The sequence below is a fragment of the Oryzias latipes genome, chromosome 1 (assembly GCF_002234675.1).
Source record: "Oryzias latipes chromosome 1, ASM223467v1".
Lineage (NCBI taxonomy): Eukaryota > Metazoa > Chordata > Actinopteri > Beloniformes > Adrianichthyidae > Oryzias > Oryzias latipes.
The window spans coordinates 29063420-29083933 of NC_019859.2; the positions used below are offsets into that span (position 1 = coordinate 29063420).

The 20514-nt window shown below is 48.2% G+C and overlaps 3 protein-coding genes across 7 annotated transcripts in view; 1 reads left to right on the forward strand and 2 right to left on the reverse strand.

Annotated features, from left to right (window-relative positions):
• The first annotated feature begins 2233 nt into the window (after positions 1-2233).
• LOC101172636 (soluble calcium-activated nucleotidase 1) lies at positions 2234-5461 on the forward strand. 3 transcript variants are annotated; one of them, XM_023959914.1, is made up of 6 exons: positions 2269-2354; positions 3118-3210; positions 3413-3949; positions 4017-4157; positions 4244-4447; positions 4546-5461. In XM_023959914.1, exons 2-6 carry the CDS (start codon positions 3183-3185, stop codon positions 4914-4916), a joined length of 1281 nt encoding a protein of 426 aa, XP_023815682.1. In that variant the 5' UTR covers positions 2269-2354; positions 3118-3182; the 3' UTR covers positions 4917-5461. The 3 variants fall into 3 exon arrangements, with proteins under 3 accessions (XP_023815687.1, XP_023815682.1, XP_023815686.1); XM_023959918.1 differs by having other exon boundaries at positions 2280-2354; positions 3114-3210; XM_023959919.1 differs by lacking the exon at positions 3118-3210 and having other exon boundaries at positions 2234-2354.
• A 5-nt stretch (positions 5462-5466) lies between these two features.
• Positions 5467-13845, reverse strand: LOC101172880 (protein O-GlcNAcase). The gene is made up of 17 exons (XM_023959909.1): positions 13667-13845; positions 13501-13552; positions 13042-13139; positions 12415-12545; positions 12052-12223; positions 11867-11965; positions 11650-11789; positions 11441-11582; positions 10853-10951; positions 10548-10777; positions 9942-10116; positions 9783-9868; positions 8972-9064; positions 8807-8898; positions 8602-8722; positions 8396-8525; positions 5467-5701 (listed from the first exon to the last, which is right to left on the reverse strand). The coding sequence occupies exons 1-17, from the start codon at positions 13734-13736 to the stop codon at positions 5565-5567; spliced, it is 2067 nt and encodes a 688-aa protein (XP_023815677.1). The 5' UTR covers positions 13737-13845; the 3' UTR covers positions 5467-5564.
• A 1032-nt stretch (positions 13846-14877) lies between these two features.
• The window catches only part of LOC101173124 (peroxisome proliferator-activated receptor gamma coactivator-related protein 1), a 10336-nt gene continuing 4699 nt past the window's right edge, over positions 14878-20514 (reverse strand). Inside the window, exons 4-11 of one of the 3 annotated variants that reach the window (XM_023959938.1) lie at positions 19765-20514; positions 19204-19257; positions 17826-18441; positions 17625-17741; positions 17491-17554; positions 16173-16294; positions 15946-16097; positions 14878-15229 (exon numbers count right to left, since the gene is read on the reverse strand). The exon at positions 19765-20514 is cut by the window's right edge and continues 472 nt beyond it. In XM_023959938.1, coding sequence (XP_023815706.1) covers positions 15129-15229; positions 15946-16097; positions 16173-16294; positions 17491-17554; positions 17625-17741; positions 17826-18441; positions 19204-19257; positions 19765-20514 — 1976 coding nt within the window. In that variant the 3' untranslated portion in view covers positions 14878-15128. Of the gene's footprint in view, positions 15230-15945; positions 16098-16172; positions 16295-17490; positions 17555-17624; positions 18442-19203; positions 19258-19764 lie in introns of all 3 variants that reach the window. The other 2 variants (XM_023959934.1, XM_023959928.1) reach the window with 2 other exon arrangements.

A 20514-nucleotide genomic window follows, 5' to 3' on the forward strand; every position in this document is an offset into this window, starting at 1 on the left:
CTTGCAAAGCGTAGCTGTGAAAACAGCAGCAAGGAACGAAGAGCTTCTTACAAACAATAGACGTGACCTTGAAAAAAAAAAATCGATTCAAATCGAATTTGGAATGAACAAAATAGGATTTATTATTTTCGGGTCATATCGCCCAGCTCCAGATCCTGAAAAGAAAATGTGTTTTCGTGAACAAACCTGCCTCAGCGTATGTTCAGGTGACTCAGAAGACATTTGGCTTTTGAATTTTTGAATTTTCGCACAAGTCTTTTTGTCAAAAAGAAATACCTCACTTATAAACTAAATAAACTCACTTTTTATTTTGCTCCCAGTCCATCACATTCCTCTGTTTCTTAAAGACCTTTACTGTATTTTACCAGAAGCCTAAAGGTTCAGTCTCATATCCCTTGTGCTATCTTATGGGGTCCAGATGACCCCACCCTTATATTGACGTGTTCTCCCTACCATGACAAAGGTGGATAAAGGTGAAGAGGATTTCATGTAATCCATGGACACCAGTGAGGTTCACAAATCATTGAAGAAAAAAGGTTCAGTGCACTGTCTAGTGGGTCTAGATGACCCAACTCCCAATGTTAAAGTGCCTAGGACAGCACAAGGGTTAACTTGTAAAACTCTGCTGGCACCTCTCCTAAACTCTTCCGTTCCCCCGCAGGTATGTTTGTCAGCATCAATAGCCTTTCCACTCTCTTCCTTCTCTTCTTCCTCACTTCATCCTCATCGTTTTTGCTACTTCCTCCTCCACGACATCCACCTCTCCTCTGTGCTCTCTAACATTGTCTTCATCCATCAGTTCTTTAAAGTTCTCCTTACATCTTTTCATCCCACTTGTGGAACCTGTCAACACATTTCCATCTCTGTCCTGGATCATCCTAATCTGCTGCACATCCTTCCATTATCTCTTTCTCTACCTCACCTGTGCACATTCACCACTCCCTCCTATGTTTCCAACCCGTCATAGTCCTTATCCTGTTTGGCCTTTGACACCTCCATCTTCACCTTGTGGATCATCTCCCTGTGCTCCTATACATGCTGTCCCCTCAGTCAGTGTTGCACTTTTGCTAACCACCTTTTCCAAACACATGCCTAAACTTCTTCCTTTCACCTCCTGCTTGCTTTATTCCAGATGTTACACCAAGTTTCTTCCTCTTTGTTTCCTTGATTTCTTAGTTGTAGCTGTCTAGTCATCTGGAGGAGCCTTTTGATCCCCCAAAGTCTGCTTCAACTCTTCCCTGAAAAACACTCGGCACTCTTTCCTATTCAACGTCCACCACTTGGTCCTCTCTTCTGTCCTTCTCCTCTTCATCTTTGTCTCCACCAGAGTCATACCATCATACCATCTTCTCTAATGATCTCTTTCAAATAACAACACCTGGTTCTGCCCACATACAACCACAAAATATGATATGAATCGAATCATTGTTAAAATGAATCGTCACACCCCTGTTAGAAATGCACTGAGAAAACATTAATTCATAGTTTGAAAATCAAATTTGCCTTGATGAATTTATTTACATACATATATTACATATTACATGTAATATAATGGATTAAAAATGGATTATTCACATCCAGATGTTTTGAACTTCTTATACTCCCCTCTGTTATAGTTTTTGGGGTTGACAAGGCCTTTTTGGAATTGCTCAGAGTTCCCATAAGAGGCTTTTTTTAATGAACCATTCACTTCTTTTTCAAACTGTTTCTTTACTTCTAAAGCCACAATGTGACTCATCTAAAATCTTGAATTGTTCTGAAGTCTTTCTCTGTAAAATGGAGCATTGCTTTTCTTCATTTAAATTTTAAACTGATGCCATCACATGTTTCTGTCAGATTGTTTCTTTAGACATAATTATTTAAAATGTTAAATATTTACCCTTTGAAACCACTTTCAGACAAGATTGTGTGAAAATATTCTTTCAGAAAATGTCCTTTTTAAAATTAATTTATTTTTAAAACAAGCTTAAAACTGTTCAATTTACAATCTTTTAAGGCATTTTAATAGTTTTAGTGCTGTTCACCAGATTTTCTTTGGCTAATTTTTTGTCTATCATTTTAACTTAATATTAGAGTTTTTTGCAAATAAATAAATAGTCATACTTTTATTTTTTATTTGCTTTTATTGGTGTTTTTAACTTCTACAATAAAGAAAGTAAGTTAAACAAATGTCTTCTTTCCCTCAGAAATGTGTTTTTGTCCGTGAATGAATGTCCAGCGGCTCTTGAGGGGGAGGGTGCGCGCGCAGCTTCGCTGCTGCCGGTGGGAGGAGCTTCACGCCGCCGGTAAACTTCTTCCCGAGCATCTCCTTCCCTGAGATGCCGCTCTGAGCTGGTCGAAGCTGCGGGATTTCGGTGAGTGGTCACGTCACATTGCGTGGATGAGATGAAAGCTGAATGCTGTTTGGCGCCTCCATGGTCATTTCTTCATCTTAAAGATGAATCCGAGAGCAGCTCGAGAAGTTAGCCTAAGTTAGCTGTGCGGCTAACATTAGTTAAACGAACCCATATGATTTAACACTCGAATAAAACATAATAAAATTGAAGTGTCACCTTCAGAAAACTCTTCTGAAGGTGACACCGTGTAGCATTTGAGGCTCTTAAAGTGTAACGTAAGAAAATACAAACTCGGTGAAACTTCGGTAAACTTCGGGTGAACTTCGGTTGTTTCCGGACAGGGAGCGCGTTAAGCGGAACCGCCCGCTGGGGGCGCGTCTCTTAGTCACAGGTGAGTCAGGGTGTGCGCGTGCACACTTGATCTCAGGGGAAATGCTGGAGGCGTCACATCCATATACAACGAGTCTGTTTTCATGACCACAAAATAAGTAATCGGATTACTGGTCTAACGCGATCCACCGTTACTGCCCGCCGTGTGTGAACAGTTTCGGAAAGTAATGTTTCGAGGGGTTCCACACGTCTGATGTTTGGTGGACATTGAGTCCTCTGTGTTCAGAGAATGTTGACAGACAGAGGGGATCTTTTTGAGTTTGAGAGGACTTATCGGAGCTGTGCAGAAGTTGCTGTAGAAACAGGATTTATCCAGGAGCTTGAAGTCGTCCAGGTTGTCCTCAGTGTTTCCCTTCTGAACACATGACTCATTCTTGGCTCTGATAGACAGAAACCCGAGTCTTAAGGCAGAACCGTCATTCGTGAGGGAGCGGGTTTGACGAGCCAGACGACAGGATGGCCGTGGAGAGGAGGCGAAGGGAAGGTGAATACATCTGTATGCATTGTGAGGCAGACAGGGCGGTTTGGACTTGCTACTGGTTCTGGAGGACAGGTCCACACTTCTGTGGCCGCGGTCATGCGTCCACGTTTAGTCATCTCTGTTTGTGTTGAATATTAATTTTACTTCTCTTCTTCACATATCTTCAAACATATCTCCCATCATGCCTCTGTGCTGACCTTTCCAGGCTGCAGTGGCCTTCACCCCTCCCCTGATGATGAGGATGAAGGCGGCGCTCTCATGAACTCCTTGGGTTTTGCCCTGCAGGGCGTCCCCCTCCTGGCTGCTTCCATAGATCTGCGCTTCCATCCCAGATGGCGGGCGATCACCGTGGCGACCCTGCTGGTCGTGGTGCTCACCGTTTACTTGCAGCGGACGGCGGGGCACAGAGGCAGGCAGGGGGGGCACCGCCTTCAGGTGCAGGCGGGGGCAGAGGAAGCCTTCAGGAGGACCGCAGCGGGCCCCGCTCTGCCACAGAGAAGTGAAAGGCCGTACAACTCCACGTATCCTCTGAGCCCTCCAGAGAGGACGCCGCACGGCGTTCGCTATCGGATCGCCGTGATCGCAGACCTAGACACGGCATCACGGAGCTCCAAGGATCAGACGTGGTTTAGCCACATGAAGAGAGGCTACCTGGCGGTCCTAGATGGCGCCAGCGGGGTGGAGGTGGAGTGGGATGCCGACACCGTCACGCTGGAGAGTCAGCTGTCGGAGAGAGGACGAGGTAGGTGGAGCAGGGTCTCCGGTTGGAGTTCCTGCTGCTGGTGTGACTCTGAGGAACTGTGCTGCAGGGATGGAGCTGTCGGAGCTGCAGGTCTTCAACGGTCACCTGTACAGCGTGGACGACCGCACCGGGGTGGTGTACCGGATAGAGGGCGGTCGGGCCATCCCCTGGGTCATCCTGGCCGACGGGGATGGGTCAGTCTCTAAAGGTGGGTGTGGAAGCAGACCGTGGGGGAGAGGGGGAGAGGGGGAGGGGGGTTCTGCACCAGTTCTCATTTTTGCCTTGGTTTTTCAGGATTCAAGGCAGAGTGGATGGCCGTGAAGGATGAGCGGCTGTTCGTGGGGGGGCTTGGGAAGGAGTGGACCACCACCTCCGGGGAAGTCCTCAACAACAACCCGGAGTGGGTGAAGGTTATCGGATCCAACGGAGACGTGGAGCACCAGAACTGGGGGCCAAAGTACAACAGCCTGCGGAGTGCAGCGGGGATCGAACCCCCGGGTGAGTGCATGTCTGTAGAACATTAGCACATACAGGGAGACACATGGGCTCGGGGATGGACCACCAAACCTGTGTTAATCCCGGTTCCTGTCCTGCAGGCTATCTCATCCATGAGTCGGCATCTTGGAGCGAGCGCCTCCAGCGCTGGTTCTTCCTTCCTCGCCGCGCCAGCCACGAGCGCTACGACGAGACCGCAGACGAGTGGCGTGCGACCAACCTGCTGCTCAGCTGCCCTGACGACTTCAGCCACATCAGCACGCGGCGCGTGGGGCCGCTCAACCCCACCCACGGCTTCTCCTCCTTCAAATTTGTTCCCGGCACGGACGATCAGATCATCCTGGCTCTAAAATCCGAAGAAGACGCTGGCAAGATCGCCACTTACATCACCGCCTTCAGTCTGGACGGGCAGGTGCTGCTGCCAGAGACAGAGATCGGAGACGTGAAGTACGAGGGCCTGGAGTTCATCTGAGCGGTTAACGCCGTGCTGTAATTCACACTAACCTCCCCCCTGAGAGCTTCTGCTGCAGGCGCTCTCTGAAAGCTGAACGTCCAAAAGACCAAGTGGAAGAAGATCGTCTCAACCAGAAACCTGGATTTGGGGGTTCGGGTGTCTTTGATGTTCTGCAGTTCTTTTACCAGAAACCCAGAGTTCCTTTAGAAGCTGCTTTGAAAGCATCTCCTGCTCCAGAGGTCTTTGTTTGATTCCTGAACCCGACGTTAACACCTAAACATTTAGCTCTCGCTTTAAATTATTCGCTTTCATCCCCATTGGTTCCTTCTGTGAAAGAGTAGTTTGATGAAGAGGAGCTTCAGGTCTTCAGCTGCCGGCTTAAAGGCCAGCGACGTTTGACTCAGTCACTGCAGGGACTCAAACGCCTGCTTCAACCTTACTGTAGTGCACATGAAGGGTTTCAGATTTATATTGCTATATAATAGTACTATATATTACTAAATATTAATATATTTTGTGTGCTTCATGACCAATAAACAGTTGGTGTTTCAGTAAACTCCACATGAATGTGTCACACAAACTCATTTATTAAACAGATTTTTCAGAAAATGATCATCTTAAATCCATCAGGATCACGTCAAAACGGATTTCAGGGCCCCGGAGCATTCACAGACCCGCCGCCAGCACCAGGACGTCCTGAGGAAGGTCAACCCCGGACATGTGCTTGAAGGAGCCCAGCTTGGAGAAGAAATCAATCATCCTCCGATCGCTGGCTCTCAACTCACAAAACGCTCCTCTGGATCCTGAAGGACAGAAGATGAGCTTCATCAGAGAGTTTATACGTTCAAATATGAATCCAAATAAGCGTCAGAATCCCTCAAACTGACATTTAACTCCCAACCAAACAAAGAAACCCATTTGTCTGAAAGTGTTTGACAAATGTATCTGCTCAATGAAATGTTGGTTACCACAGTTACAGCAGTTTGACATGAATCTGGGTTTGGAAGGTGATGGAGATGTTTGAAGCGTTTTGATCAGGAAGCCCTGGACTGAACTGCAACAGAGCTGCGGATGCAACGATTCATTTTCTCCATATTTGGTTCCCATCTTGATTTTTGGGCCAAATTATTTCTGTTTCGATGTGATTTGTGTATCACATAAGAAATCTGAAAAATCCTTTCTTTTAAATTTGCTCAAATGCAAGTAACAAAGAAAAACATTTCAGTTGGCAAATACTAAACCTAGGGGGATGTAATAGAAGAAATAATACATTTCTTCTATTAAGCAATACATGTTTGACACTTTCAACATAAACATACTGGTATGCAGCAGGGATGCAACGATTCACTTTCCCCACGATTCGGTTTAACGAATTGGTTCTGGATTGAGAATTGTGGCGTCCCTGAACAGAGCAGGAGGTGTGGGTTTGAGACTGAAGATCTCTCAGATGGAGAGCAGACTGAGCTGCTGGCCTGGCATGTGGCGCCTGGCAATCAAATTCCATTTTCGGGCAGCATAAAGGAGTGGAAAGGGTGCCATGACTTTGGAGCAGACTGCAGGAATCATTCTGCTGCAGGTGAACCTGTAAAGCAGACTGACCCAGCAGGGACAGACCGGTCCACGAACCACTGGATCCCTGGTCCATGGGCTGAAGCGATCGTGCTGCTACCCCACCACACCCTGGGGAAGATCCAGCTACAGGGAGTCTTAAAACACGCCGCTCGCAGCAGAACCACAGATGTTTTTCTGGACGTTTTTATGCCTCAGAAGCATCAAACACACCTCACTGGGCAGGAAAGGCATGTGTGGAGCTGGAACCCATCAGGAGGGAGGACAGCATGATGCAGCTGAAGCCCCATAGCAGAAGTAAAGAGGTGGTGCAGCAACGTGCTGCTAAGTTTGAAGGTCTTTCACAGATATCAGCATCCTGGACTTCATGGCTGCTGTTTGCTGGGATGGACTGAATCGCTCCATGCTTCAGAAGAGGGAGCTGCTGCATGCAGGGTCAGCGTTCACACAGCAGGGGGCAGAAGCAACATGGCTTTCTGAGGGGTATTTTAGGTAACGACACCTGAAGGCATGTAGCGCCATCTAGCGGACAAAAAGATGAAAAGGATGAATACGGACAGGTGAAGCTCCACGATGCATCAGCAAATCTGCGCTTCAGCATCCTTTGAGGGAGAAACCAGCTCACTCAACTCCCCTTCAGAATAAAAGCAGCAGTGAGGTTTTTCCAACAGATAAAGTCAGAGTTTCAGAGACATTAAAGGTACAAAGGAAAAACACGGTTGTGTCCTGCAGTTGACTGAATTTCAACTAATCTAGCAGGGTTCAGTTATCGTTATCGTTCAGAGAAGATAAACAGGTAAAATATATGAGGATCTCCATATGTGTTGATGGGGAAAGAGCTGTCAGGTATTTGTGAACGGCTTCACCCGATTGAACAGAAGGTTTTCCCTTAAGGCTGAGGTCCAACTGCATTTACACAAAAAAAAAAATCCATCAGATCTGTCAATCTAAATTACTCTCCAGAGTAAGATCTGATGAAAGCTGAAACAGCATCCAGAGCTGCAAAATGAGCACTACTGCTGCTTCACCAGAGCCTCCAGAGGGCGCTACGATGCAACACGGGCAGGTAAGAGCAGGCTGCTGCTAACGGGACAAAGTCAAACAGAAAAAAAGGAGTTCCCTTTAAGACTCAACCAAAGTCCAAAAGTAAGGTCTCCACCCATGCGTGTGTGTGTGTGTGTGTGTGTGTGTGTGTGTGTGTGAGCTGCAGTCAGCTGGATACACCAGAAACATCTGATCAGTCCTGCAGCCTCTGCTCTCCTGCTCCCTCATGCCGTCTATGTTCCAAAAACGTCTTTCCATTCATCGTCATGTAAATGACTAAAAGCTGATCATTTATCATTCCATCTTCTCGCTTAGTTCAGGGATCTGCAACCTCACGCTTCTGGAGCCACATGTAGCTCTGAAGAGAAATGTTAAAGCTGAGAATAAATAACGAGTTTGTAGTTTGGGTTCTTTTGTTTTAGTTTAGGCAGTTTTGTAGTGATTTGGAATGAGCTTATAGCACATATTCTCATCATCTGCTGCACTGCGATGTTTAGTTGCTGTTCAGAGGAGATGTGCATCTACATATAATTTTTTTTTTTTTGGGGGGGGGGGGGGGGGGGATTCTTTACCAATGTGGTACAGAATATTTTATAGAAAATATGTTTGAATATCTTGCATCTTAGTTCAAGTAAATCTATTGCAGCAGGAGGATCTTAGTTGACACATGGTGCATTTTATTTTGAAAGGGACTTTTATCTGCTGCTGAAAAAAGTAAAAGAAAATTAAAGAGGATATAACTTAATTATTGTAACGATTTTAACGCTGCTTTTTCTAAACGAATGGTTTCATCGTGGCTCTCAATGGGATTTTGGTCGGTCAGAAACTGGACCAAATGTGATGATGTCAAATTAAAGTTCTGGGATCAGAAGGTCTCCACCCACCACTGCTCCTCAGGGACGACAACAGCAGAGCCATCATACGCCTGGCAGGTGAGGGGTCGGTGACTCGGGGCAGCACCTGCAGTCCGACCAGGGAGGGGAAGTCCTCACACAGGGAGGGGCTGAGCGCCCTCTGCAGTTCAGGGAGAAACGCTGAGCAAAGTCTCCTTCAGCTCTGATGGAAAACAACAACATGCTGCTGTGATCACCTGAAACTTGGCTGCAGCTGGTCTGGCATCAATGAGAGCAAACGCATAGCCGCACACCCCCACGTCGTCCTCCATTACAAAGGCATTTCCAGGGGAGGGGGGCACTTCCCCAGAGGACAGGCTGCAACGTCAGAGAAGAGGAAATAATATGATGAGGGAAGCAGAAAAAGAGGAAAAAGTCCCAAACAGAACGCTGCTTCATTACCCATCACTGATCAGTGGTGGCTGCATCATCATAGGGGCTTTGTCGCCTGCCCCCCCTTTCTGCATCTCCTTGAAGACCCTTTGAACGGTAGTCTGGAATGACACACGTCCTCATGTGAACCCGGATCAGGACGGAACCCGGGAGGGAGGCAGTGAGAATCCTCACCTGGTCCTCGGCGCTGTATGGCCGGACGGTGTAAACCGCCGTCATGGGGGGGTGTCTGAACAGGTCCCTGTTCCCGTGTCCCGGCAGCATCCTCTGCAGGAACATAAAGGCAGGTCAGAGGGACGCTCCGTGTTTCTCCCAGTCAGGCTTTGTCCTTGGAAAACGCGGACAGAACCATTTTAAATCCTGCCGGCTCTCACCTAACTGGGCGGGGCTTAGACAAACTCACAGGTGACTTAGGTTCTCACAAGCATCACAGGGATTTGGGGAGGGGGGGAGTAACCACAAACAGGTACTGGTCCAGGGACATCATCCTAGAGCCGGCCTCTGCAGCATGTCTGCGCCTCGCCCACGGAAACAAACATCTAATCTTTAGCAAAGATGGATGTGCGTATTGTGCATAAGAAAGGAAAGCGTTTTGTCGATCGCCGCTAGCTCTGCAGAGAAAGTGTGTGTGTGTGTGTGTTATTCTGGGGGTTATTCCTGGAAGGGGCTGTTCCTCATTCATCTATGTCGCACAAATGTGACCCACTCATTTTCGTGAATTGGGAGGGGCTGGTGCACAGAGAGCAGGTTTTTAGAGTAATGCTCAGAAATGCGGGAACAGATCAAAATACCGCTTCGTGGTTGTTTTCTGTGAGGAATGAGCATTATAGTACACATAAAAGCTCAAAAAAGGTAATTTTGCATGATATAGGTCCTTTAAGGAAACATCTAGGGTCCTCTGGGACTTTTGGTCAAACACTTCCTGTAGAACGTCACAGAACACCAGCAGAGTTCTGCTCAGAAATCCCGGCGCTGGTTCACCTACCTGGAACTCCCCAGAGAGCCCCCCCCTGAAGCCCCAGGGTTCGGGGTCATCAGTCATCAGCTGTGCGGCCGGTGAGTCCTGCCCCCCTGAGGAGAACAAAGCAGCGTCATGGGGTCTGACTGTTACCCTGGCCGGGCGCGGGCACACACGACCCCTCACCAAGCGCCTTGACGTGGGCGCACGCCAGCCCCACCCCACTCTTGATGTCACAGATGTAGTTGTAGAGGTCGTAGAGGATGCGGCGGTTGGGAGCGTTGGACAGCCGGTTGAACATCTGCACCACCGCCTTGCACATCTGATCGAAGTGCTGCGCTCGGCAGCGCCACTCCTCTGTCTGGGGGGGGGGACAGGTGTGTTAGCAGGAAGCGCTGCCAGACAAGATGCTCCGACTGCAGAACTAAATACTGACAGAAGGTCAGATGCATTGCAGGTACACATCTGCTCGGAGATCCTGAACCTCTGATCTATAGAAACCCATCGGGAGGGTAGAGAGGACCTCCAACGTCATGAAACCTCAGCTGTGATGCTAGAAAACTTTTGAGGCCTTTTAAAGTCGACTATAACCCATTAAAGTGAGTAAACCAGAAGAACCAACAAGAATCCTGAATGTTTTTCGTGCCCAGCGTGGACCAAAGCCGTTGAAGAACCAGAAGACCTCAAAATCAAAATCTCAATTTTTCCAAATCAACCTCACAATGTCCCCTGTCCCCCTGGGATAGGGGTACCCCCCCCAACACCCCTAGGCCCAATAGTGGCGGTCTTCACCTGCTCAGTCTGACTGTGGGTCTTCAGCCAGTCCAGCTCCTGCAGCATGCTCCTGGCTGTGGGCCCGTGCTCGTACGGCAGGTAGAAGAGGTCGGACAGCAGCTTCAGGTCGTCCAGAGTCAGGGGCTCTGCAGTGTACAGCGGGTTCTCCTCAGGTCCCGGGACGTAGGGACTCTCCCCCGAGTCCGTCTGCATCCACTCCTCTTTTGAAGAATCTTTTTTGAGTTGGCCTGAAAAAACCAAAAGCCTGTGAGAAACCTGATCTTCTTCTGCCTTCAGGGTCGTTCAGCGAGCATCTGCTCCACCTGCTGCTCCATCCGCGCTCATCAACTCCAGCAGCCAGTCGGAGAGGGCCAGGTTTAGGGCTTTGGTGGGGCTGTAGCCGCAGTCCTGCCCGTCTTCACCTGAGGTCACACAGGATCCACACCATCATGCCACCTCCACCATGTCTGTTGTTCTTTTTTTTTAGAATGAAACTTCTCAACGATGGAAAGCTAAAATGATGAGCTAGCTAAGAACAGACGGCAGAGTTTAGACATTCTACCCTAAAACAAGGAAGACAATGAAAAAGACTGGACCTCCAACGGTGGTTCCATCTGAACCAAACAAGTTTCTACTCTGACAGTTCTAGTACAAGAAGTTTCATACCGAACCAGATCTAAAGGATCTTCCAAAACTCATCCTCCTGTTGTTCATTCTGAGGGTTCTGTCGGAGTCCTTCTAGCTCTTCAACCGTCTTCTCTTCTTGGGTCAGAAGAACTGTCTGGTATTTGTCTCCAGCCAACATTTACTGTGCGTTTCCTCTTTAACCATGTGAACCAGGAGCTCTTTCAAAGCTTTTCGGTCACCAGTCCTTATTTTTGCTGAGGTTTGAAGGTGTAGCAGGCTCTCACCCATCTCCACGTCCGGCGCTCCTCCGTCAGCAGATCTGCACCACGTGGCCAAAGTGTGGATGGCCACAAAGTTGGGGTAAAACTCGCAGTTGGGGTTGGTGAGCACTCCTCTCAGTTTGGGAATCAGCTCAGTGGGCCGGTCCTATTCGAAAAAGCAAACCCCGGTGAGGATCACAGCACATCTTCACAGACGATGCTGTGGAATCTACCTTATAGGGTCCCAGGAAGAGCCTCTGCGGATCGTAGTCGTTGGCGTGAATGTTGTCCCAGATGACCGGCGGCCTCTTCAGCACAGAGGTAACCTCTACTATGGACTCCACAGAGATTTTGTGGGACACCACCTTTGGACCTGAACATTCCAAAGGAGAGGAATTCAGAAGGTCTGTGAGGAGTTCAGGGATGGAGAACCGCTTAGGCAGGCCGTACCCGTCCACAGGATGTCGATGCCCGGCAGCAGTTTCTCCCCCACAGTCTGCAGGTAGGAGGACTGGGACACGGAGGGGGTGCAGAAGGCAGCACAGTAGTCTGAAGGGGCGGGACAGAAACATTTGATGTTCTCACACAGCCGATGGAACACAAACGTTTAGGAAATGTTCCACCGGAGCTCAGACCTGTGGGGCAGAACAGGAAAGTCTCAGGACTTCTCAGGTGCTCGTACACCTGGTTGGTGATGGACACCTGAGCGTGGGCGAAGGAGCTGAAAGCCTTCTTGTCGGCGGCGCACATTTCTGCCTCAATGTCATCAAAGAGCAGAGAGAAGGAACTGCAGCCGAACTGCTTCACCTGAAAAAGAGCCAAACACGTCGGCACGTCCTGGCGCTCTGGATCAGGGTCACGCGGGTTCACGCCCCAAGCAGTATCCTGCAGCCCGCTTTACTGCTGGGAGTCCCACATTAAACAAAGCCCAGGACACCATGAGGCACGGGCGGCGCTCCACCCCCACCTCCACCAAACCCGGAGCAGAGAAGCCCTACCTGATCCAGCTTCCTCTTCAGAGCCACCACTTCTTTGGGGTTAGAAAAGGTTATGTCCAAACCGGGAGAGATGGCGTAGATGAACTCCACCTGGTGCTGCTTGGCTGCTGAAATCAGGGCCTTCAGCTGGTCTGGGGAAAAAAACGGAGATGCGTCAGTCTGGATCCTGACTGAGACCAGACTGAAGATCAACCCAAAAGACGGATTTCCTTCTGCTGGTTTGTCAGCTTTCACTGGTGGTTGATGAACCTGCAGCATGCCAGCAGGACGAGCCTGAACTGTGAATTTCCGTGCCAGAAACACAAGAGAGGAAAACCAGCAAGTTCTTGAAAAAAAATAATAATAGAAGCGGGGAACTGTTCCTCTCTGGTGCTGGTGGCAGAACCAAAAATGGATGCCCTTCCTGACACGACCCTGGATTTTATCCGGGCTGGGGACCAGCACACTTATACTTGGACCCCCTCTCAGAGACTTAAAGTGATTATTTTGAAAATGTGTTTGTGCTTCTAGAAGGTTTGTAATGCCATATGAATTCATATTTCCTCAATTTTGCTGAAAAATTGTGCTTCACAATCGCCTACCCCCTGATCTACAGGCTTTGAGCAGCGGGCAGCTCAGTGGTCTCACCTGCCTCCTCAGGTGAGTACAGCTCTCTCCAGTACATCCGGTGCTTGTAGTCGTCTTTGGGGGCGTACAGGTACGTGTTCAACCCCCACTGCTGCTCCCTGGTGAAGCCAAAGGTGGAAATGTAACCAGAAAACGTTTCTCTAAATCCACCTTCTTTAACATTTTAATCCAATTCAAATGAACACCAAGATATTTAAAAAATAAATAAATCTTTTTTTTCATAAAACCCTAAAATATATCCTCATCTTTTAGATTGTGAAATGTTTAATAGTTGGAGATGGGAAACAAAACGCTGAAAAACAAAAAACTAAATATCTAAAGAAGCTGAAGTCTGACAAAGTGAAGAAAGAGTCTCTGCAGTAAAGATGGACACAGACTCAGTGAAAGAGTGCATTAATGAGACGGTGCATTTTAAAATAACTTTTCCTGCATTTGGACTAAGTTCTGAAGAAGGGGCACCTCTTGAAGAGCTCCGTCCTCTGCTCCATGGTCCACGGTCGCCCGTAGAAACCTGCGTCAAGCAAAGGCACGGTTACTTTCTTAGGTCTTCCCTGCAAACATCCGGGTCGACAGCATGCCTGCGGTCCCGTCCCGGCAGGTGAACTCCGGTCCCCGCTCTGCTCACCTTCCACCACCCCGCTGATGAAGCGGGGGGTCCCGGAGGAGCCCCCCCGCTGGGCCCCGTCTGCAGACATGCTCTGTCTCTTCCTTCTGGATCAGCGTCTCTCATGCGCATGCGCAGACAAGGTGGGTCACAGGCTGTATGAGGCTTAAGTCCAAAACCGTAAAAAGTGTGAGTTTATGAACTTTACGCACTTTCTAAATGAAATAGCTTAAGATGATGGCGGAAAGCTGCCGTGACCAGGTTTTGATGAAGAGTGTACGGTTCAATAATGTTTAACTCGTTTTTATTTTTTATTGTGAGGAAAAACTGTTGGTTTTATTATCAAAGTTCAGTAAATTCCGATCAAAGTGCGCTTTTGAACACTTTACTCTCATTCACCGGATAAAATCCGTTTTTAACATCGAAATACATAAAACGGTTATTGTGCGATCACGTCAGAAGGCGACTTCCGGGTGGACGTCTTAAAGGGACAGCTCAGTCTAAAGGTGATTGGCTCACGCTCAGTCTCTGCTCCGGTCAAAGGTCAAAGCCCATACAAACTCTTATCAGAAAAATATGTTTTTACACCCGGATTACCAGCAATAAACCGAGCAGAGATGCGCTTTTAAAATAAATAAGTAACTTTTAGGGCGCTTTAAAAGAGCCGGGGCAAAGTCCTTCCTTTCTTGAAGACAAATTAGGTGAAAACAAGTTTATTTCTCCTGTTCGTGACAACTGAATCATAAAATGAAAAATCTGTTGTCAGCTGAGTTTAAAAAGACGTCAGAAAAATTAAATGTTTTAGAAATGAGAAACATTGTTATAAAATTCATATTTTTTCCTTTTAAAAAAAAGTGTTCCATGAATCTTTAATGATTTAATGAAACAGTAAGTTTTTTTAAAATCTAGTTTGCAGCTTCTGTTCTTGTTCTTTTTAGAAATCCTTTTCTTTCTATAGCTTTGTAATAGGTCTGTTGTTACTGATATATTTTTGCTAGTATAGGGAAAATAATTTATTTAAAATTAGGACCACCCCCACCCCCACCAAGGGTCAATCTGTGGCTCTCTGACAGCTTACACCCTCAGTCTGAATGACTGTAAATGAATTCTTCATCACTCCTCATCATCACTGAGATTCCTCCTTTGAAGTTGAAATCAACTTCATCACCGTCAAATCCAGCGGCTGGACGTTTAAGGAAAACATGAATAAAAAGATTTTTAGCAAACAAGAGTAATAGAAAAACACAGATAAAGATCCTTTATTTTTTAGAAAATAGCATTGATGCTCAGAAAGCAACATTTGACTTAAAGTGTTTGACATTTTCATACAACCTAAATGCAGCATGTCTGAAAAAGTGCCCAAGTGTTTTTTCATTCATACAAAAACCACACATTCAGCATCAAAACCCGCATAAATCCAGGCGCTGCGGCATCAGTGGCGTGTGAAGCTCTGAGGTCGCGCTCAGCACGTCTTCAGCCTTTGCTACCTCTGCGATCCGCCCTGAGCCTGTCTGAGCAGAGCATCAAAGTCCAGGTCTTCAAACTGGTCCTGGGGGGGCGACGGGTCGGCATCTCTGCTCGCATCTGAGGGAAGAAGCAGAGTCGGATTAGCGAGGGGGAGGGGGAGGGAAGAAACATGATATGAATCCAGGATGAAGACAGAGCCCCCCTCCCACCCCTAACCTCCTCTGTTTAGTGTGATTTCACCTTGTCATACATGTTCAAGAGTGCACTAAACAGCCCACAGAGTTCACAGCGGACAAGCAGGGAGGGGCTTCTTCTTTTTTACTAGCGCATGTCCGCCATGTCAAAGTGGTAAAAATCTCATGAATCCTGTTCCACAGCTCTATTCAGATATCTGAAAGACTTGGTGTCACAGAATTCCAGCTGGGAACAAACCGGACTGATTCATTTCTCCTCCATGACCAAATTTCAAACGATTGGCACTTCTTATGAATTCAAACTGACACTATCCATACGTCACTACCAAATCCGGAGTCCGTGATTGGTCAAAGTTTGACCTGCTTCAACTGCTGAACGCAGTTCAGAACAGTGTGAACGCGTGAACATCAGAGCTTTGAAAGCGGAAGCGTGAAAACACATCAGCGAAAAGCACGTTTACGCGTTTTTACATAGAATGTTACCGACCAGACCAGACCAACTCCTTAAAGCCGAGTTGGTTCTGCAACCTGACATACGACGGGAAGAACTAGTTTGTTCTCGTGTCTCTGAACGTGACAATGGTCTGCTGATGGAAAGGAGAGCACAGGAGTACCTCCCTCATCAGGAGGTGCTCTCACCCAGATCAGAGTAGTCGGAACTGCAGAACTGCCGTCTTCCTCCAAAGCAGATGTCGAACGGCAGCTCATCCTGCCGGCGGAGTTTGCTGCCGTTGTCGATGGCTGCGAAGGCGTCCTCCGTGTTGTAGAAGGTCACAAAGCCGTAGTGGTCGCTGTGCAGAGGAGAAGAGGGAGGAGTTTAGAGGTGAGGAGAGACAGGCTGAAGCAGGACAAACCAGCGCGCTCACCCTTGGTCTCTGAAGTGAAGCGACACACACTCCACCTCCCCAAACTGGGAGAAGCGCTCCCTCAGCTCGCCAGGGGTCATGCTTCTGCGGATGCGGCCCACGTACACCACCCTCCTCTCATCCTGCAGAAAAGCATTTGGAAAACGGCCAAACATCACCAAGGAGCAAACTGTGTGCCGACATTTTCCTGACCTCCAAACTGCAACACAAGGGCTGAATCTGAATTCTTCCCCCACCCTTCCGGCATCTCCCTATCCCTCCAATTATGGGGGCATTTGGAGGGATAGGGGTTTCCAAATTCGTTTTTTTGGAATGGGAAACCCTCGTGGCGAAGGGCTCTGTATCCTTCCGCCGCGATGGTAGTCGGTGTTGCGCTGTGCCGCGGCAGCGAAGCGCTTTTCTCCACGTGTGCTCTGAAGCACAGGAGTTTACATGTTAATGTAGGGAAAGACTTTTTGTTTTAGCATGACCCTTTAAAGTTATAAACCTGACATGTTTCTTCTTTGTTGTGTACACAGTGGATTTAGAATGCTGACGTGTTGCCACTGATGCACCTCTTTACGGGTTTATATTCACTGAAGTTATTAATTATACTTGATTTAAAGGACTCTTTTTATTTGCTGACATTTGTGTTCCACTTACATGTCCTCCTCCATTATAAGAATTAGTTATTGCTTGTTCTGTATAGAGGATGGATGCTGTTCGGCCTTGACTTCAGGTCGACCCCAGCAGACACCTCTGCAGCACTGGACTGGGCGCTAGGAGGCATAAACACCTCCACCTCCATGTGTCGATTTAGTGGATTTATGCTATGAACTTAGCTTGTGCTGAACTTCTTGGAGCTGGATCTATAAACATTTGGAGGATGGACAGCAGATAAACTATATTGAACTGACTATGTTTTGTTGTTGATCAAATATGAATATATATTCATTCTCTGCATCTTAGTGTCGCCTGTCGTCATTGAGCACTTCCTCTAAGACGAACATCGGTCCTTAGCATTAGCTTTAACTAGAGTGTAGTGAGATTCTAGTTAAATAACACTACCTACTACCTACCTTCACTGCATGGAGATCACTCTGTGCCACACAGGTTGTCTTTTATTTTGAAAGGAAGTCATGTGAACCTCTGTCAAAAGTTATAAACTATTTCATATTTAAATTAAAGAAGAAAAAAAAGAGTATTTTCTATTTTTGTTTGATTTATGCCAAAAACAATAGTTCATTTATATTTATCATTATAATAGGAAAAACATGATAGTGTCCTATTGTTTACATCACTGTACATCACTGTCGCACCCCCCCCCCCGTTTACTCACGATGGCTCTCAGTTTCTGGATCCTGACGTCCAGCCTTCCTCCCAGCCTCTGGGCCTCTCTGCTGCTGCAAGGATGAAGAATGAAGGATGAAGACCACGTTTCTTTGTTGCAGTAAAGTGATCAAAGAGTCTGACCTGTGAGCATCTCTGTGTCTCCGCCAGCAGATCTGCGGGGAGGGTGAGTGGGACCGGGACCGGGACCAGGATCTGGACCTGGAGTGGAGCATCCTGTATGGTGGTCTGCGGTGGATCCTGCAGTACAAACAAATGAAAGTTTGAGATTCTGGGTTTTCAGGAGAGGGACTCAAACTGCAGAGAAGAGACGAAGAGGAGTGCCTGGTTCTTTCAGGAGACAGGGATGCAGAGCTGCAGGAGGAGGATGAGGAGGAGCGGGAGCTGCAGCTGGGAGAGCGCCGCCTCCTCCTGCCTCTGACAGGGCTGGGGGGTGGAGTTGGGAGCCCACACACACGTATTTGTTCTTCTTCATCCTCATCTGCCGTCGGGTCGGCCCCTCTGGGGTCATGCACCTCCCACTGCTCATAGGGGGGGCTAGAAGCCACCGTGAACTGAGGAGGTCCAGACTGGTGGTCCAGGAGCCCGCAGTAGTCGTGGTCAGAGGCAAAAAACACAGGAGGCTGTTTGTGGGGGGGTGGAGGACTCCAGCTTTTCTTCTTGGGGGGTAGAGGGCGGGGGTCAATGATCTGAATGGGCTTGGATGCAGAGTTTTTCTGTTTGGTGCTCAGGATGACCTCTGTGCAGAGCACCGCCTCACTCCCCCAGCTGAGGAGATCCTGCAGCCTCCCTCCAGCACTGGGGGGTTGATGGGGCTCCAAAGATCTGGAGGTGAGCTCAGGCTCTGCAGGGCTGTCCTTGTTCAGATGATTCTCTGAGGGGGGGATTGAAAGTGAAGCAGCAGGAAGAAGTCTGGACTCACAAACCACACCCCCCAAGGCTAAAAGGAGAAAAGAGGGTCAGGAAGTGAGACGTGGAAAAAGACGTGTGACCTCCATCAATCAAACGTGTGAAGGAAAATAGTGTTAGTGTGTGTAGTGTTATTGTGAGCAGTTTGTGCGATTAGTGTAAGTGTGTGTGTGGTGTCAATGTTGTATGAGTGTGTGTTGTGTTAGTGTGTGAGTAGAGTGTGTGAATGTAGTCTGTGTTGTGTTAGTGTGTGTGTTGTGTTAGTGTGTGTCATGTTAGTGTATGTGTGTGTTGTGTTAGTGTGTGTCATGTTAGTGTATGTGTGTGTTGTGTTAGTGTGTGTCATGTTAGTGTATGTGTGTGTTGTGTTAGTGTGTGTTAGTGTGTAGGTGTAGTGTGTGTTGTGTTGGTGTATGTGTGTGTTTGTGTATGTGTGCGTTGTGTTAGTGCAGGGGTGGGCAATTCCAGGCCTCGAGGGCCGGTGTGTCTGCATGATTTCCAGATAGTCTTGCCCTACTCATGCCTGATTACCTGGTTCAGGTGTGTCCAGCCAATTAGAACATGCCAGAGCAGGGTATGATGGAAAACATGCAGGAATGCGGCCCTCAGTGCCCACCTCTGTGTTAGTGTATGTGTGTTGTGCTAGTGTGTGTTATGTGTTAGTGTGTAGGTGTAGTGTGTGTTGTGTTAGTGTGTAGGTGTAGTGTGTGTTGTGTTAGTGTGTAGGTGTAGTGTGTGTTGTGTTAGTGTGTGTGTTGTGTTAGTGTGTGAGTGTAGTGTGAGTTGTGTTTACCTTGTGTTTGTTCAAACTGCTGCAGCAGGCTGGTCAGATCTGCAGCTTCTATTCCTGTCAGATAGGGGGCAGCAGTGAGTCATCATTTGGTTTCAATCCTATGAATCAGGAGCAGAACCTCCACCTGAACTCCAGACCAAGAACAACATCCACCCAAATATCCGACCATGTCTGCTGCAGAACATGGAATGGATTACATGGACTGGATGTCTATAGTGATCAGCTGTTCAGCTAAAGGCATGCTGGGAAATGTTCGGACAGAGTAAACCTGTAACATTTAAATCCTGACAGTAAACGTGATGCTGCGTGTCGCCACATGGCAGCGAGGATCTCAGCTCTCAAATACCTTTTGGCCTCGTCTTTTGTCTTCTCCAGACAGGTTTGGACCTCTGAAGTTATGATAAGTTATTAGACATCCTGAGCAGATCAGCTAATATGGCGAGTAAAGGAAGTAAATCATGTGATCTGGGTTAAGTCAGTGACCCCCCCCCCACATGAAAAGGCCCTAAAGGCCCGTACACTGTGTGAACCTGAGCTTCTGTCTGCAGAGTGAGGGTTCACCTGAGTCAACAGCTGAATCTGCAGCTTTGCAGACAGCCTGGGGGGGTCGTGGGCCCTCAGGGGTGTGGGGGTGGTCCAGCTGCTCCTTGTCCTCCCCCCATCTCTCAGGATCAGGACAAACATCTGCGACATGAAGATGGTCTTTGCTTAAGGCTGACAGGAAGTGGTTTGAATCAGGTTCCTGCAGGCTGACAGGCTCCACCCTAGACACTGATGGGGGCTTTGCAGGGGGCGGAGCCTGCAGCGGGATGAGGGTGGGGTTTGGAGGATCACTGCTGAGCAGCTTTGGTTTCTTCACCAGACTTCTCCGGCTCCCGGCCGCTCTGACGTCAGGCCTGACAGGAGAAGAAACTTTGGGTTCAGGCTGGGGGGGCGTTAACACGCTGACTTGTGGGGCCTCAGAGAGGAGGTGGGTGTCTGCACGAGGGGGCAACTTCTTTGCTCTGCAAACACTTGTGTGTCCCTGGAAGCACAGGATGGGGGTCAGCTCTTTGGGGGCCTCAGACAGGGTGGGCCACTTGGTGTTGTAGTTCCCTCGTTTCTCCAGCAGGGGCCGCCCCTCCCTGCGGCGCCGCCTGTACTCCTGCAGACTCAGCGGTCTGGTCTTCCTCGCACTCTTTCCATGCTGAACGTCAGACTCCAGGTCGCTGCTCTGTGACGGGTCAGGTAGGGGCTCTGCTGGACTTTGGACACTTTGTGGACTCTTCAGATGAGCAGACTCATCCAAACTTTCAGCCTCCCCCCTGTGGA

Excerpts from the sequence above, each read along its gene's own strand:
- LOC101172636 (XM_023959914.1), top strand. The coding sequence starts at position 3,183 with ATGGCCGTGGAGAGGAGGCGAAGGGAAG. Across the intron at positions 3,950-4,016 it reads GCTGTCGGAGAGAGGACGAG|GGATGGAGCTGTCGGAGCTG; the intron begins GTAGGTGGAGCA and ends ACTGTGCTGCAG. Across the intron at positions 4,448-4,545 it reads AGCGGGGATCGAACCCCCGG|GCTATCTCATCCATGAGTCG; the intron begins GTGAGTGCATGT and ends CCTGTCCTGCAG.
- LOC101172880 (XM_023959909.1), bottom strand. The coding sequence starts at position 13,736 with ATGTCTGCAGACGGGGCCCAGCGGGGGGGCTCCTCCGGGACCCCCCGC. Across the intron at positions 11,966-12,051 it reads TTTCCTGTTCTGCCCCACAG|ACTACTGTGCTGCCTTCTGC; the intron begins GTCTGAGCTCCG and ends CCGCCCCTTCAG. Across the intron at positions 11,583-11,649 it reads TCTTCCTGGGACCCTATAAG|GACCGGCCCACTGAGCTGAT; the intron begins GTAGATTCCACA and ends TTTTTCGAATAG.